The sequence below is a fragment of the Gymnodraco acuticeps genome, unplaced genomic scaffold (genome assembly GCF_902827175.1).
Source record: "Gymnodraco acuticeps unplaced genomic scaffold, fGymAcu1.1, whole genome shotgun sequence".
Lineage (NCBI taxonomy): Eukaryota > Metazoa > Chordata > Actinopteri > Perciformes > Bathydraconidae > Gymnodraco > Gymnodraco acuticeps.
The window spans coordinates 244,733-259,946 of record NW_022992122.1 but is presented as its reverse complement, the minus strand read 5'-3'; the positions used below and the strand labels follow the sequence as shown (position 1 = coordinate 259,946).

Here is a 15,214-nt window from a genome sequence, read left to right as displayed (position 1 = left end):
GGCGAGTGTTTCCGGGAGGTTTCCTTTTTTTAAATGTTATTAATTATATTTATTAAATAAAGTAGAATAAAAACATGTGAGTGGTCATTAATGTGCCTTTAAAATAAATAAATAATAACAAATAATAATTCCCGAGTCAATCTAAATGTTTTCTTTCACCTACGTCACAGCCGTTCGTCCAATCAGGGAGTTTGTCCTTCGCTTAACTGAAAATGTCCTTTCAAAATAAAATAATAAACGCAAAAGAGGGGTTACAGTTTCTTTTTTCAACCTTATATTATTATAGTGACAGAACATTTTATGTAAGACTGTAAAATGCATTTGTTTTAAGGACCAAAAAACACTCTGAAAAAGAAAAGAGCAACATTTTTACTGAGAAAGCATTTTATTGTGAAATGTTAGCCGGATGTTCTTTATTTCATTGCTGTTTACTACGTTAGCATTTCGCTTTTTTGAAGGACTTTGTAGCTTTTAGCTTCTCTGCAGACATGTGGTTTGAACTGCATTATAATAACACTGTTCTCGTTAGATAATGCAACCATGACAGCTATTATATAACACATATTGTAAAGTAGTAAACCCAGTTGTGTTAATATGATCATAAACAGCAGAATGAGGGCTTGTTTTGGTGTCAAAACTCAGCAGTTGATCAGCAGAGTCTTCAGGCATCCTGTCCATCCTTCAGCAGCAGGTGAGTGCATTGAGCTAATATATATATATATATATACTATCTATTTTAACAGGACTTAATTCAGAATAATGCACACAAACCAATTTAATTATTGTTATGGGGACTCGTGTGCAAAACTACTGAATCAAAAAATGTTGGATTCAAAAATAATAATATAATATGTTGTTGTATGTATGTAATTAAATTAATACGTGTGAAAATAAATAATAACATAAATAAATTCAAAAACTAATAATTCCCCATCTTTAATAAATTGTAGAAAAATAAATATTTATTATTTAAAAAACGATATATTTTACATGTTTTTGTTTGACAGTGCAATGGCGATTGGCTCAGAGCAGACTACTCTCAGCAGGTGAATCTAAGCCCCGCCCCTCCATGCTGAAACACCTAACCTTCAAAATAAAAGCCACAGGTCCCATCACAGTGGCGGAGTACATGAGAGAGGTGCTCACCAACCCAGTGACGGTGAGCGATAATCAGTCATCCTGAAATCTGTCAGAGCAGCTCCACAGATCCTGGATCAGTCGAGGAAAACAGTCTGTTTGATATTTAGATGCTTTTATTGTGAAAAAGTGAACTTTTATTTTGATAAATAAACGTTTTATTACTTATTTACACACTCTAATCTCTAAATATTTAATTGTAAGACATAGCAATCTGACACAAATCAGAATTGAATGATTTAATGATTGTATTTAATATTGATGTGAATGTAGTAAATAAAATACAATTCAAGGGCTCAGAAAGTCCACAGATTAAAGCTGCAACATTAGGTGTTTTCACACCGGAGTACTTTTCCTAGGAATAGTTCCGATAGTTCCTAGGATTTGCGTTCACACACCAAAAAGATCTGGAACTAGAACTTTCTTTCGGGAACCTTTTCACCTCTTTTCAGTCCCTGCTAGAGAGCAGGGACTGAAAAGGGAGAAAAAGGTTCCAATTTCTGATGGCTGGGCAAATTGCAAACCACGGCCCGTAAAACTCCTAAAAAAAAATTGCCATTTTATTTGCTCGCATTATTAGCATTAGCATTAGCCCAGCGCACAAACGGAGAGAGACTAACTTATGGCAACACAAAATAAAACGTGGGAGATGAGGAGGTGTCGGCGCTTCTGACGATTTACTCGGGACTTCGGGTGGCAGTATACGCTGTGAAGTTGTTTGCGGGCTGCCAGTAAACCCAAAGCAGAAGAAGAAGAAGTGACGTCAGCGGCTTCATTTGCCCAATCCTCCCTCAGGGTCTTATTCCGGTGTGAACGCGATCTACTAGATAGCTCAGGAACTAAAGATTATAGGCGCTTTCACACCAAGTACTTTTCCCAGAAATAGTTCCCGGAACTCTTTAACTATCTAATAGATCGCGTTCACACCGGAATAAGTCCCTGGGGGAGGATTAGGCAAATGAAGACACTGACGTCACTTCTTCTTCTTCTGCTTTGGGTTTACTGGCAGGCCGCAAACCACTTCACGGCGTATACTGCCACCCGAAGTCCCCGGAGCTGGGTACTGGCTTCAGTAGAAGCAGCTGGGACTCCCAGCAGCTTCTACTGAAGCCTTCCGAGTAAATCGCCAGAACACCGACACCTCCTCATCTCCACCGCTCCCATGTTTTCTTTTGGGTTGCCATAAGTTATTCTCTCTCCGTTGGTGCGCTGGGCTAATGCTAATAATGCTAATGCGATCAAATAAAATGGCGGCTTCACAAAACTTTTCTGAGTTTTACGGGGCGTGGTTTGCAATTCGCCCAGCCAATCAGAAATTGGAACCTTTTCCTCCCCAGGAAAGTACCACCTCTCTTGCAGGGACTAAAAAGGGGTAAAAAGGTTCTGATGAACTAAGTTCTAGTTCCAGATCTTTTTGGTGTGAATGCAAAATCCCAGGAACTATCGGAACTCCTGGGAAAAGTACTCCGGTGTGAAAGCGCCTAATAAGTGGATTTATCTAATCTAAATAATTAGAAGATAATTAATTGGCATCAATTAAAATAATTAATGATAAATAACTGATAAAATCATTATCGTTTTTTTCTTTCAGGGTTATTATGTGAGGAACAACATGCTGGGACCTGACGGAGATTTCATTACTTCACCAGAAATCAGCCAGATTTTTGGAGAGGTGAGGCGGAAAGAAATCCACATTAACAGGAAACACAAGTCTGTTGTCTTTTACAGGAAATAATTTGAGATTATATGTTTTATTGGCATTTATACAACATTATATTATAATACTTTAACCCAACGAATCTCCTCTATAGCTATGTTTTTTCCAAATATATATTGTTAACAGTCTGTTTACTCCACATTACTATTTCAGTCAGACAACTCACGTGTTTCTTAATATGTTTATTTTAGCTGGGTGGAAGCTGGGGTGGAAGCTGGTGGTGGTGGGGTGGAAGCTGGGTGGAAGCTGGGGTGGAAGCTGGGGTGGAAGCTGGGTGGAAGCTGGGGTGGTGGGGTGGAAGCTGGGGTGGTGGGGTGGAAGCTGGGTGGAAGCTGGGGTGGAAGCTGGGGTGGAAGCTGGGTGGAAGCTGGGGTGGAAGCTGGTGGTGGTGGGGTGGAAGCTGGGTGGAAGCTGGGTGGAAGCTGGGGTGGAAGCTGGGTGGAAGCTGGGGTGGAAGCTGGGGTGGAAGCTGGGTGGAAGCTGGGGTGGAAGCTGGGGTGGAAGCTGGGGTGGAAGCTGGGTGGAAGCTGGGGTGGGTGGAAGCTGGTGGTGGTGGGGTGGAAGCTGGTGGTGGTGGGGTGGAAGCTGGGGTGGAAGCTGGGGTGGAAGCTGGGGTGGAAGCTGGGTGGAAGCTGGGTGGAAGCTGGGGTGGAAGCTGGGTGGAAGCTGGGGTGGAAGCTGGGTGGAAGCTGGGGTGGAAGCTGGGGTGGAAGCTGGGTGGAAGCTGGGTGGAAGCTGGGGTGGAAGCTGGGGTGGTGGTGGGGTGGAAGCTGGGTGGAAGCTGGGTGGAATCTGGGTGGAAGCTGGGGTGGAAGCTGGGTGGAAGCTGGGGTGGAAGCTGGGGTGGTGGTGGGGTGGAAGCTGGGGTGGAAGCTGGGTGGAAGCTGGGTGGAAGCTGGAGTGGAAGCTGGGTGGAAGCTGGGGTGGGTGGAAGCTGGGGTGGGTGGAATCTGGGGTGGAAGCTGGTGGTGGTGGGGTGGAAGCTGGTGGTGGTGGGGTGGAAGCTGGTGGTGGTGGGGTGGAAGCTGGGGTGGAAGCTGGGTGGAAGCTGGGGTGGAAGCTGGGTGGAAGCTGGGTGGAAGCTGGGGTGGAAGCTGGGGTGGTGGTGGGGTGGAAGCTGGGTGGAAGCTGGGGTGGAAGCTGGGGTGGTAGCTGGGGTGGAAGCTGGGGTGGAAGCTGGGGTGGTGGTGGGGTGGAAGCTGGGGTGGAAGCTGGGGTGGAAGCTGGGGTGGAAGAGCGGCATGTTTAGGAGAATGTGTTTGGTTGGTTGTAATAGGGACGAGGTGCGTCACGTGTTAATGTATCATTGGTGCTCGAGTTGACTGCCTGAACTAGCTCGCAGGCTTCGCCCCATTAGCTCAACACAGTTGTTAAATATCAGTTTAAAAATCAGTTTCAATATGAAAAACCTGGACAACTTTAAAATGAATGTTTTCATACCTGAAAATGTACCAAAAATGTAATATTTGTACGTCTCTCAGCGGAAAGGCTGATAAGTAACATCTAATTTCTCCTCAGTTAAATAATAAAACATATTAAAGCTTCTCCTTGTGGTGTTTTTAATGTGTGTTGTGTTTCCAGCTGCTCGGTGTGTGGATCCTCAGCGAGTGGATGGGAGCCGGTCGACCCAAACATCTGCAGCTGGTCGAGCTCGGACCTGGAAAAGGATCGTTAGCCAGCGACATCCTCAGAGTATGAACTTTATTTGGTATTGCAATATATTGTAAAGGACATGTCCTCAATGTTAGTAAAGACTTCAGGAAGTTACTGCTACCAACCAAGGACTCATTTGGCACATAACCCCCTGTAAAACAGATAAAACGTGTTAATTAATGAACTTTTAAAGGTGCTTGTAGGTGGATTTTGTACCCTTACCCTCTGCTTCTTTATGCTAAGCTAAGCTAACCAGAGTGGTGCTGTATCTTCTCGTCTAATTCTTGATAAGAGATAATATCTGATTATTTAATTAGCAGTTTATTTACAGTTTGTGCTGATGTGAAAAGTTTTACTCCCAACAGAGGGCGCTATAACCCTGCGTGTGTTCTTGTATATGTGCCTTTGTGAGGACCTTTACAGTTACCTGGTCTTCACGTTTACAAAGGCTGCCTAACCTTAAAGTGAAAAACAATATTTATTAAGGTTTAAGAGTTTAGAACCAGATTAGGTTAAAGTCAGGGGTTTGGGCAAATAGGATATAAGTGAGGATATAAGTCCAGAGATGGTTGAAGTACACACATCCTTTACTCAAGTAAGTTATCTTTTCAATTTACACACGGCATCTATTGCACGTCTGTCCGTCCTGGGAGAGGGATCCCTCCTCTGTTGCTCTCCCTGAGGTTTCTCCCATTTTTCCCTTTAAACTGTGGGTTTTCTTCGGAAGTTTTTCCTTGTACGATGTGAGGGTCTAAGGACAGAGGGTCTAAGGACAGAGGGTGTCGTATTGTCATACTGATATTTTGTACAAACTGTAAAGTCCACTGAGACAAATGTAACATTTGTGATATTGAGCTATATAAATAAACATTGATTGATTGATTGATTGATTGAAGTAGAAGTACAGATACTCGTGTTTAAAAATACTCTGGTGAAAGTAGAAGTACTGACTAAACTTCTTTACTCAAGTGAAAGTAAAGAACTTTGAAATGTACTTCAGTAAAAAGTACCCATAACTAGCAGCTGTTTTAAAGAGTACCTGACCTCCCTTTATATTAATAGAACAATAATGTCATTGTTAGCTAATGAATGTTTCCATGCTGAACAACGGCAACATGACAACGTTTCCATTGGTCCCTCTTCTTTAGAGAAGACCAGGAAATGATGGATACACGGATCGTGTTCAAATCAATAGGCACGCAATGACTCTAAAGAATAATGATCACGCACCAAACACACATTCAGACTAAAGGAACCAGCTGTTTGGAAAATGAGAGAAGTAGAAAGTACAAGTATTTGGGTTCAACATGTAAGAAGTAGAAAGTACAGGTATTTGAGTTCAACATGTAAGAAGTAGAAAGTACAGGTATTTGAGTTCAACATGTAATAAGTAGAAAGTACAGGTATTTGAGTTCAACATGTAATAAGTAGAAAGTACAGGTATTTGAGTTCAACATGTAATAAGTAGAAAGTACAGGTATTTGAGTTCAACATGTAATAAGTAGAAAGTACAGGTATTTGAGTTCAACATGTAATAAGTAGAAAGTACAGGTATTTGGGTTCAACATGTAAGAAGTAGAAAGTACAGGTATTTGAGTTCAACATGTAAGAAGTAGAAAGTACAGGTATTTGAGTTCAACATGTAAGAAGTAGAAAGTACAGGTATTTGAGTTCAACATGTAAGAAGTAGAAAGTACAGGTATTTGTGTTCAACATGTAAGAAGTAGAAAGTACAGGTATTTGAGTTCAACATGTAATAAGTAGAAAGTACAGGTATTTGAGTTCAACATGTAATAAGTAGAAAGTACAGGTATTTGGGTTCAACATGTAATAAGTAGAAAGTACAGGTATTTGAGTTCAACATGTAATAAGTAGAAAGTACAGGTATTTGAGTTCAACATGTAATAAGTAGAAAGTACAGGTATTTGAGTTCAACATGTAATAAGTAGAAAGTACAGGTATTTGAGTTCAACATGTAATAAGTAGAAAGTAGAGGTATTTGAGTTCAACATGTAATAAGTAGAAAGTACAGGTATTTGGGTTCAACATGTAAGAAGTAGAAAGTACAGGTATTTGAGTTCAACATGTAAGAAGTAGAAAGTACAGGTATTTGAGTTCAACATGTAAGAAGTAGAAAGTACAGGTATTTGGGTTCAACATGTAAGAAGTAGAAAGTACAGGTATTTGAGTTCAACATGTGAGAAGTAGAAAGTACAGGTATTTGGGTTCAACATGTAAGAAGTAGAAAGTACAGGTATTTGAGTTCAACATGTAAGAAGTAGAAAGTACAGGTATTTGAGTTCAACATGTAATAAGTAGAAAGTACAGGTATTTGAGTTCAACATGTGAGAAGTAGAAAGTACAGGTATTTGAGTTCAACATGTAAGAAGTAGAAAGTACAGGTATTTGAGTTCAACATGTAAGAAGTAGAAAGTACAGGTATTTGGGTTCAACATGTAAGAAGTAGAAAGTACAGGTATTTGAGTTCAACATGTAAGAAGTAGAAAGTACAGGTATTTGTGTTCAACATGTAAGAAGTAGAAAGTACAGGTATTTGAGTTCAACATGTGAGAAGTAGAAAGTACAGGTATTTGAGTTCAACATGTAAGAAGTAGAAAGTACAGGTATTTGTGTTCAACATGTAAGAAGTAGAAAGTACAGGTATTTGGGTTCAAAATGTAAGAAGTCAAAGTAAAAAGTAAATAAGTAGTGGAGTAAAGTACTGATACCAGAAACATGTACTTAAGTACAGTAACAAAGTATTTGTACTCCACGTCTTCCCACCTCTGGATAGGTCCAAATGTGTGTGTGAGAGCTCTGTGTTTCCTGTGCAGTAATGATGAACTTCCTGTCTCTCTGCAGGTGTTCAGCCAGTTAAAGTCGGTGCTGGATGGATGCTCGGTGTCTCTCCACCTGGTGGAGGTGAGTCCGGCTCTGAGTGCCGTTCAGGCTCAGACTCTGACGGGGGGGAGCAGCGTGGAGTCGAGCAGCGAGGACGACCCGGTGTTCAGACGAGGGGAAACGAGCGCCGGGCTGCCGGTGTTCTGGTACCGCTGCCTGGAGGACGTCCCTGCAGGTAGAGAGCAGCACTGGAAACAAGTTTGGTCAATTTTGGAGGAGGAAAACAAAGTAAATAATGAGTTGAAAAGTCAATTTGCCCCCCCCCAAAACAATTATCTTCTCAGGTAATGTTTTGAAATGGTAATTTTTTTTTAAAGTCAGGTAATTTTTCTTCAATTAAATCATTTTCAACAACTGGAGGACGTGCCTGCAGGTAGAGAGCAGCACTGATGCTCCCTGGGTTAATGTGTGAGAGAGACAATACACATTTTTGTTGTTATTTGTGAGAAGTTTGGTTGTGTTTTTGAGAAAAAAGTAAATAATGAGTTAAAGTCACATTTAAAATGAATTTTCTAAGGAAATATTTTTAATTGTAATTTTTCTTAAATTAAGTCATCTTCAATACGTTTGGTATTTTTCTAAAAATAACTTTATTGGTAGGGTATATTTTCACTAGTATTATTTAAAATTAACCTGACTTAAAAAAATTATAAATCATATTTAAATATATTTTGCATAATAGGTGACCTTTAAAGCATGGAGACATATTGGACCTCTTTGACTGAACTTGAAACGCTTGTGAACTGGATAATTCTAACTGTACAGTACAGAGCGAGGACGTCGTAATCTTTTAATCTCTGTAAAATATTTAAAATAAAGTGAATTTTCAAAAATAACTACTTAATTTTGGGGAACACTTTTTTTTTGGGGGAAATATAATGGGATTTTTTAAGTTAGGTTAATTTTAAATAATACAATAAACGTTTTTTATTTTATTCTTATAAGAGATATTTGTATCTGCAGGTTAATAATCTCAGTCTCTCTTCCTCTCTCAGGCTTCAGCATCTTCATCGCTCACGAGTTCTTTGACGCTCTGCCCATCCACACATTTCAGGTTTGATTTAAAGCCTGTAAAACTCTTCATGTCAGAATTGGTCTTTTTAAATGAATACTTGTCTATTCTTTGATTAGAGGACGCCTAAAGGCTGGAGGGAGGTTCTGGTGGACATCGACCCGGAGAAACAGAACCGGCTGAGGTTCGTCATCTCTCCGTCTCCCACACCTGCCTCGTCCTCGCTCATACAGGTGAGACACGGGGAATAGGAACTGAGAACAAAGTGATTAAAGGGTTTAAAGAGGTCCTCTCCTGCTTTGCTTTTCCTGTTGTGTGTTCTATAGGGTTTTGTGCGTATAAATGGTCTGCAAAGGCTCAAATCCCAAAGTTCTGGAACATTGTGACATCGCTATGAGCTCCTATTGGCTAGCGCTCCAACACATTGTATATGATATGGATAGATGGATAGATAGATGGATGGATGGATGGATGGATGGGTGGATGGATGGATAGATGGATAGATAGAAAGATGGATAGATAGATGGATAGATTGATAGATTGATTGATAGATGGATAGATAGATGGATGGATAGATGGATGGATGGATAGATGGATAGATAGATAGATGGATAGATGGATAGATAGATGGATAGATTGATAGATGGATAGATAGATGGATAGATGGATAGATTGATAGATAGATATATGGATGGATGGATGGATGGATGGATGGATAGATGGATAGATATATAGATGGATAGATTGATAGATAGATATATGGATAGATAGATTTGGGAAATGTTTGCGTATCATGTTCCAAACCACATCAAGGATTCTCTCTGAAACAGTATGGAGCTCAAACTCTTTCTCAGGTTTACCACAAGGTGAGTTCCTTTTTATTTCCTGCTTCTTTACACACACTCTCTCCAGTACAGGTTAGCTCTGAGTGTTAGCATGCTAATGTAAACAAAGACCATATTACGTCCAAAACTCGTCTCATTGTTTCTGACAGCAACGTTTCTGATTGGCCCGTGGGTGTAAAGCCCGCCCACATTTTAGTAATGTCGTCAAATCTAGATCAGCTCCGTTGTTCCCCCGTTTTTAGAGATGTGGGTACGGAGGAAAAGAGAGAGGGTTTTGTTTCTGACACTTTGAGAGTCTCCTGACACACATGTTGATGTAGAAAAGACATCACAAAGTGCATTTTGCATAATAGGTGACCTTTAAAGCATGGAGACATATTGGACCTGTTTGACTGAACTTGAAACGCTTGTGAACTGGATAATTCTAACTGTACAGAGCGAGGACGTCGTAATCTTTTAATCTCCGTGGAAATGAACTCCTCATTTAGACTCTCAGAAGGTTTTATGTTATAGCACACATCTGGTTTTTACTGCCCACATTTAAGACATCTAACCATCTGATTTGGCTCTCTGCAGACTCTTTGAACTTCCTGCCAGAGGCCTGACGTCGTGTTTTTAAATCCAGTCAAGTCTCCACGTCCTCAAATCACAGACCGTGAAACTTTAGAGACTGGATTTAAAGGAGTTCCTCGTGGCTCGCTCTGTGTTTTAAAAGTTAAACACTGAGTGCTGTTCTTGTTTTTTGTCAGATTGTGACTTTAAACGAGTGAAAACATAATCACATATCATTTTAATCAATATAGTTTTACTAACTGTGATGTAAACTATGAATTAACGCTCCATCAGAACTTCCTTAATATCAAGATGATGGCTTTGAATTTCCTATTTCTGCTCAAAAACAGTCTAAAACACCCATTTTAATTTGTTTTAAATGTCTAGAGGGTCCTAAGAGATACCTCAGGATTAATTTGTGAAAAATCCTGGTTTAAAATATTTCCAAAACCTTAAAAACTTAAGCTAAGTGAAATATTAGGAATTGTCTAATAATTACCGATTCTTTTAACATTTCTATTACAAAAATATATAATATTACTATATACTGCTCCTAGTACTAGGATGGGTTAAATGCAGAGGTCAAATGTCACTGTGTGCATGTATTTGTGACCATTAAAGAGCATTTTATCCTCCAATTATATATATTAAATTATTAATGTAAATATTTTATGATACAGCCATTTCCATTAAGATGCATAGTAGATAAAATAACATTTATATATAATATAATAGCAGATACACTCTGGACTTTACTTTATCATTGGTGTATCTTTCAAAGTCATTCCTAAATCTAGATGTGTGTGTTTCCTTGCAGCCTGAGGAGAGGAGGTCTCACGTGGAGGTGTGTGCAGACGGGGGGGTTCTCGTGCAGCAGATTTCTCGGAGGATCGTTGAAGACGGAGGAGCCGCTCTAATCGCCGACTACGGACACGATGGAACGAAGACGGACACGTTCAGAGTGAGAGGAAACCCTTTTTCAAGCAGCGGACATTTTAAATAGAGTTTCAGAATCAGAATACTTTTGTTCGTCCCACAGAGGGGACTTTTGTTACAGCAAGAAAAGAGTCAGACAGTTTCATATTACCCAAGAAGCGTGCATAATTATTTTTTTAATGTAAATAATAATTTCGTTCAGTTATGTAACGACAGACTACATTATATATTGTAGTATACATATTGGACATATTTGTTGTTGTTGATATTTAGGTACAATGTGCACATTATTGCTTCTCTGTCTATATAAATAGTTTATTTTATTGAATTTCCTCGTCAGGGTTTTAAAGGTCACCGGCTGCACGACGTCCTCTCCTCGCCCGGATCAGCTGACCTCACGGCTGACGTTGATTTCAGTTTCCTGCGGACGATGACCGGAGGGGGCGTGGCCTGTTTGGGACCTGTCACTCAAAAGATGTTCCTGAAAAACATGGGCATCGACGCCCGCATGGAGGTGAGTCTGACAGACGCTAAAAACAAGAGATTTAATGACACACGGGTCTTAAATTAACGGTCCTGAGTGGATATGGATTATTTTAGAGCATCATAAGACTTAGAAACATTTATGCAAGCATGGGTTGACATCACATTTAGTGGGAATTATGTTTTATTAGGACTATAGCTATTCCTGATTTAGTCTAGTTTTTCTTTTCTTATCCTAAAACACAGTATAAATGACTATTAGTATATCATATTACCAAAAATGGCCACTGAAGGCGCTGTTTACATGTCCACAAAAGCTCCTAAACATTAATTAAATCAAACATGGGCATCGATTCTCGCATGCAGGTCAGTGTTTTTATCACTAATAACAAGAGATATAAGGACAAAAGGGTGTTCAATTAAAGGCCCTGAGTGGATATGGATTATTTTTTAGTTTTACAGAACACACACCTCTGATTCTGTGGTTCTGGTTCTCCGCAGGTTCTTCTGAGGAACTGCAGTGACGGGCCCACTCGTATGCAGCTGATCAGAAGCTACGACATGCTGGTGAATCCGGAGAAGATGGGCGAGCGCTTCCTGTTCTTCAGCCTGCTGCACCACAGCCGGCTCGCCAAACCCAAAAAAACAGAGGGTATGAAGCTGGAGGATAAGAAACCGGCGCCACTTCCTGTGGGCGGATTCACCGAGATCAGCCTCTCCTGAGACTTTAGAGACTCTGGAGACGGACATTTCAGAAGCTCCTGTTCATGGGACGATACTGTTTGTAAAGCTGACAGATAAAAAATATTTATAAAAAGAAATAAAGAGCAGAAACGCCTCCATTGGACTCCTTTGTTTACTTCCAGAGCTTAGTGACAACCAGATGTGACACTCGTGCTCCTATTGGCTAGCGCTCCAACACATTGTACGTGATAAGGGGCAGGACATCTCTAAGCTGTTGACCAATCACATACACCTGAACATCAGCAGGAGAGGACTCTTTAAAGTAGAGACACTACATACTGATATACACCTGAACATCAGCAGGAGAGGACTCTTTAAAGTAGAGACACTACATACTGATATGAACCTGAACATCAGCAGGAGAGGACTCTTTAAAGTAGAGACACTACATACTGATATACACCTGAACATCAGCAGGAGAGGACTCTTTAAAGTAGAGACACTACATACTGATATACACCTGAACATCAGCAGGAGAGGACTCTTTAAAGTAGAGACACTACATACTGATATACACCTGAACATCAGCAGGAGAGGACTCTTTAAAGTAGAGACACTACATACTGATATACACCTGAACATCAGCAGGAGAGGACTCTTTAAAGTAGAGACACTACATACTACGGTGGCCCTGAAGTGCAAGACACTACAGCATTTCAGAAAACACCACAGCATTTCACGAAACACAACAGCATTTCACAAAACACTACAGCATTTCACAAAACGCCACAGCATTTCAGAAAACGCCACAGCATTTCACAAAACACTACAGCATTTCACAAAACACCACAGCATTTCACAAAACACCACAGCATTTCACAAAACACAACAGCATTTCAGAAAACACCACAGCATTTCACAAAACACCACAGCATTTCACAAAACGCCACAGCATTTCACAAAACGCCACAGCATTTCAGAAAACACCACAGCATTTCACAAAACACCACAGCATTTCACAAAACACTACAGCATTTCACAAAACGCCACAGCATTTCAGAAAACACAACAGCATTTCAGAAAACACCACAGCATTTCACAAAACACCACAGCATTTCACAAAACACAACAGCATTTCAGAAAACACCACAGCATTTCACATTGGACGGAAAGGGTATTCCTTTAGTGATGTTTGTGATTGGACAGAGCCAGCCAGAGAAGCACTGCTGTGATTGGTTGTTTTTGCTGCCAGTCAAGAAATGACGCTTCGTGATTGGTCAACACCCGACAGCGAAATATGTCCCAACACATCAGCCGTTAGCACACACTCAGAGCTCACAGCTCCTCATATCTGTTCTGAAACTGGACAAAAGTTAAACATGTACAAACCACAGACTGTCTGTGTCATGGCGAATACAGTCGCTGCTTTATTTATGTCTGTATGACGTTGTTGTGAGTGTGGACGGAGCAGCTACAGGTTAGTTTAGCCTGATGGATCAGATTCCATTCAGAAAACACGCATTTTAAAAGCTTTTCACTTGCCGTCTTGTCTGCAGACTTGTCAAAGCGTTAATTCATGGTTTTTACTAACCGGTATCAGTATGTTGTTACTTCGGCATCACTTTGAAACGTGTATTACAATTAAATCACGGTCAAATATGTTCATTTTGTTGTAGTTGGTATCTCCCATATAATTTACATGGAGATACGCCCCGCCCCCTCTCAGCGCCTCTTGTTTGAATGACAGGAGCAACACAGCTGACAGCCGCGGTGAAACTCGAGCGATTAGAGTGATGCGAATATTGGGTGGTCTACCATAGTATTTACATGGAGATAAGCCCCTTAAAATCCATGAATTAATAAAGCATTAATTCTGTGTTTACTCCTGGAGAGGGGGCGGGCCGTATCTCCATGTAAATCCTATCGGAATCGGATCGATCAGGCTAAACTAACCTGTAGCTGCTCCGTCCACACTCACAACAACGTCATACAGACATAAATAAAGCAGCGACTGTATTCACCATGACATAGACAGTCTGTGTTTTGTATATGTTGAACTTTTGTCCAGTTTCTGAACAGATATGAGGAGCTGTGAGCCAGCTAACGGCTGATGTGTTGGGCCAATCACGAAGCGTCATTTCTTGACTGGCAGCAAAACAACCAATCACAGCAGTGCTTCTATGGCTGGCTCTGTCCAATCACAAACAAGAAGTGTTCTCCCTAAGGAATACCCTTTCCGTCCAATGTGAAATGCTGTGGTGTTTTCTGAAATGCTGTTGTGTTTTGTGAAATGCTGTGGTGTTTTCTGAAATGCTGTTGTGTTTTGTGAAATGCTGTGGCGTTTTCTGAAATGCTGGTGTGTTTTGTGAAATGCTGTGGTGTTTTCTGAAATGCTGGTGTGTTTTGTGAAATGCTGTTGTGTGTTGTGAAATGCTGTGGTGTTTTCTGAAATGCTGTTGTGTTTTGTGAAATGCTGTGGTGTTTTCTGAAATGCTGGTGTGTTTTGTGAAATGCTGTTGTGTTTTGTGAATTGCTGTGGCGTTTTGTGAAATGCTGTGGTGTCTTGCACTTCAGGGCCACCGTAACATACTGATATACACCTGAACATCAGCAGGAGAGGACTCTTTAAAGTAGAGACACTACATACTGATATGAACCTGAACATCAGCAGGAGAGGACTCTTTAAAGTAGAGACACTACATACTGATATACACCTGAACATCAGCAGGAGAGGACTCTTTAAAGTAGAGACACTACATACTGATAAACACCAGAAAATGAGCATGGCCCCGCTGAGGTTGTCGCTCAGTCTCCGTCACATCTTGAAGTCGTTAGCTAAGCTCACGAGCCGCTGCTCCTCCGGTAGCAATTAAAAGATTCAGTTACACGTGTGTGTGTGTGTGTGTGTGTGTGTGTAAGCAGCAAGAAGATCGAGTTCAGGATTTTAATTAAATGATCGTTTCCAAACATCCAGCGTCGATCCCCTTAAGCAGGATTGTTTGTTTTGCTGAGTCTGAGGATATTACTATTAAAATACATCCAATTTAAGATATTTTAAAGATACATCCTTTTTTACAAGAGTGATTTTGCAGGTTAAAAAGAATAGCTGGAACCCCAAAAAATGAAATTTTTAGACTTTAAAGCAAACATTGCTGCAATAACGTGTTTCGAAACCTTTAACTCCTTCCTCCATCTTGACAAAAAAGCCCTGTACATTTTTTATTTCCCCACAAAAATGATAATTATGTTATATTAAGTAACCCGGTAATGGTGCTATGAATATAAAAGGAACAG

General features: G+C 40.5%; 1 protein-coding gene across 1 annotated transcript; it reads left to right on the top strand.

Moving 5' to 3' along the window:
• The first annotated feature begins 440 nt into the window (after positions 1 to 440).
• Positions 441 to 12,078, top strand: ndufaf7 (NADH:ubiquinone oxidoreductase complex assembly factor 7). Its single transcript, XM_034203191.1, has 10 exons — positions 441 to 691; positions 1,008 to 1,159; positions 2,729 to 2,809; positions 4,436 to 4,546; positions 7,370 to 7,583; positions 8,404 to 8,462; positions 8,540 to 8,653; positions 10,635 to 10,778; positions 11,094 to 11,267; positions 11,738 to 12,078. Exons 1-10 carry the CDS (start codon positions 595 to 597, stop codon positions 11,957 to 11,959), a joined length of 1,368 nt encoding a protein of 455 aa, XP_034059082.1. The 5' UTR covers positions 441 to 594; the 3' UTR covers positions 11,960 to 12,078.
• Positions 12,079 to 15,214: the final 3,136 nt, after the last annotated feature.

Excerpts from the sequence above, each read along its gene's own strand:
- ndufaf7 (XM_034203191.1), top strand. The coding sequence starts at position 595 with ATGATCATAAACAGCAGAATGAGGGCTTGTTTTGGTGTCAAAACTCAG. Across the intron at positions 692-1,007 it reads TGTCCATCCTTCAGCAGCAG|TGCAATGGCGATTGGCTCAG; the intron begins GTGAGTGCATTG and ends TTTGTTTGACAG. Across the intron at positions 8,463-8,539 it reads TGCCCATCCACACATTTCAG|AGGACGCCTAAAGGCTGGAG; the intron begins GTTTGATTTAAA and ends TTCTTTGATTAG.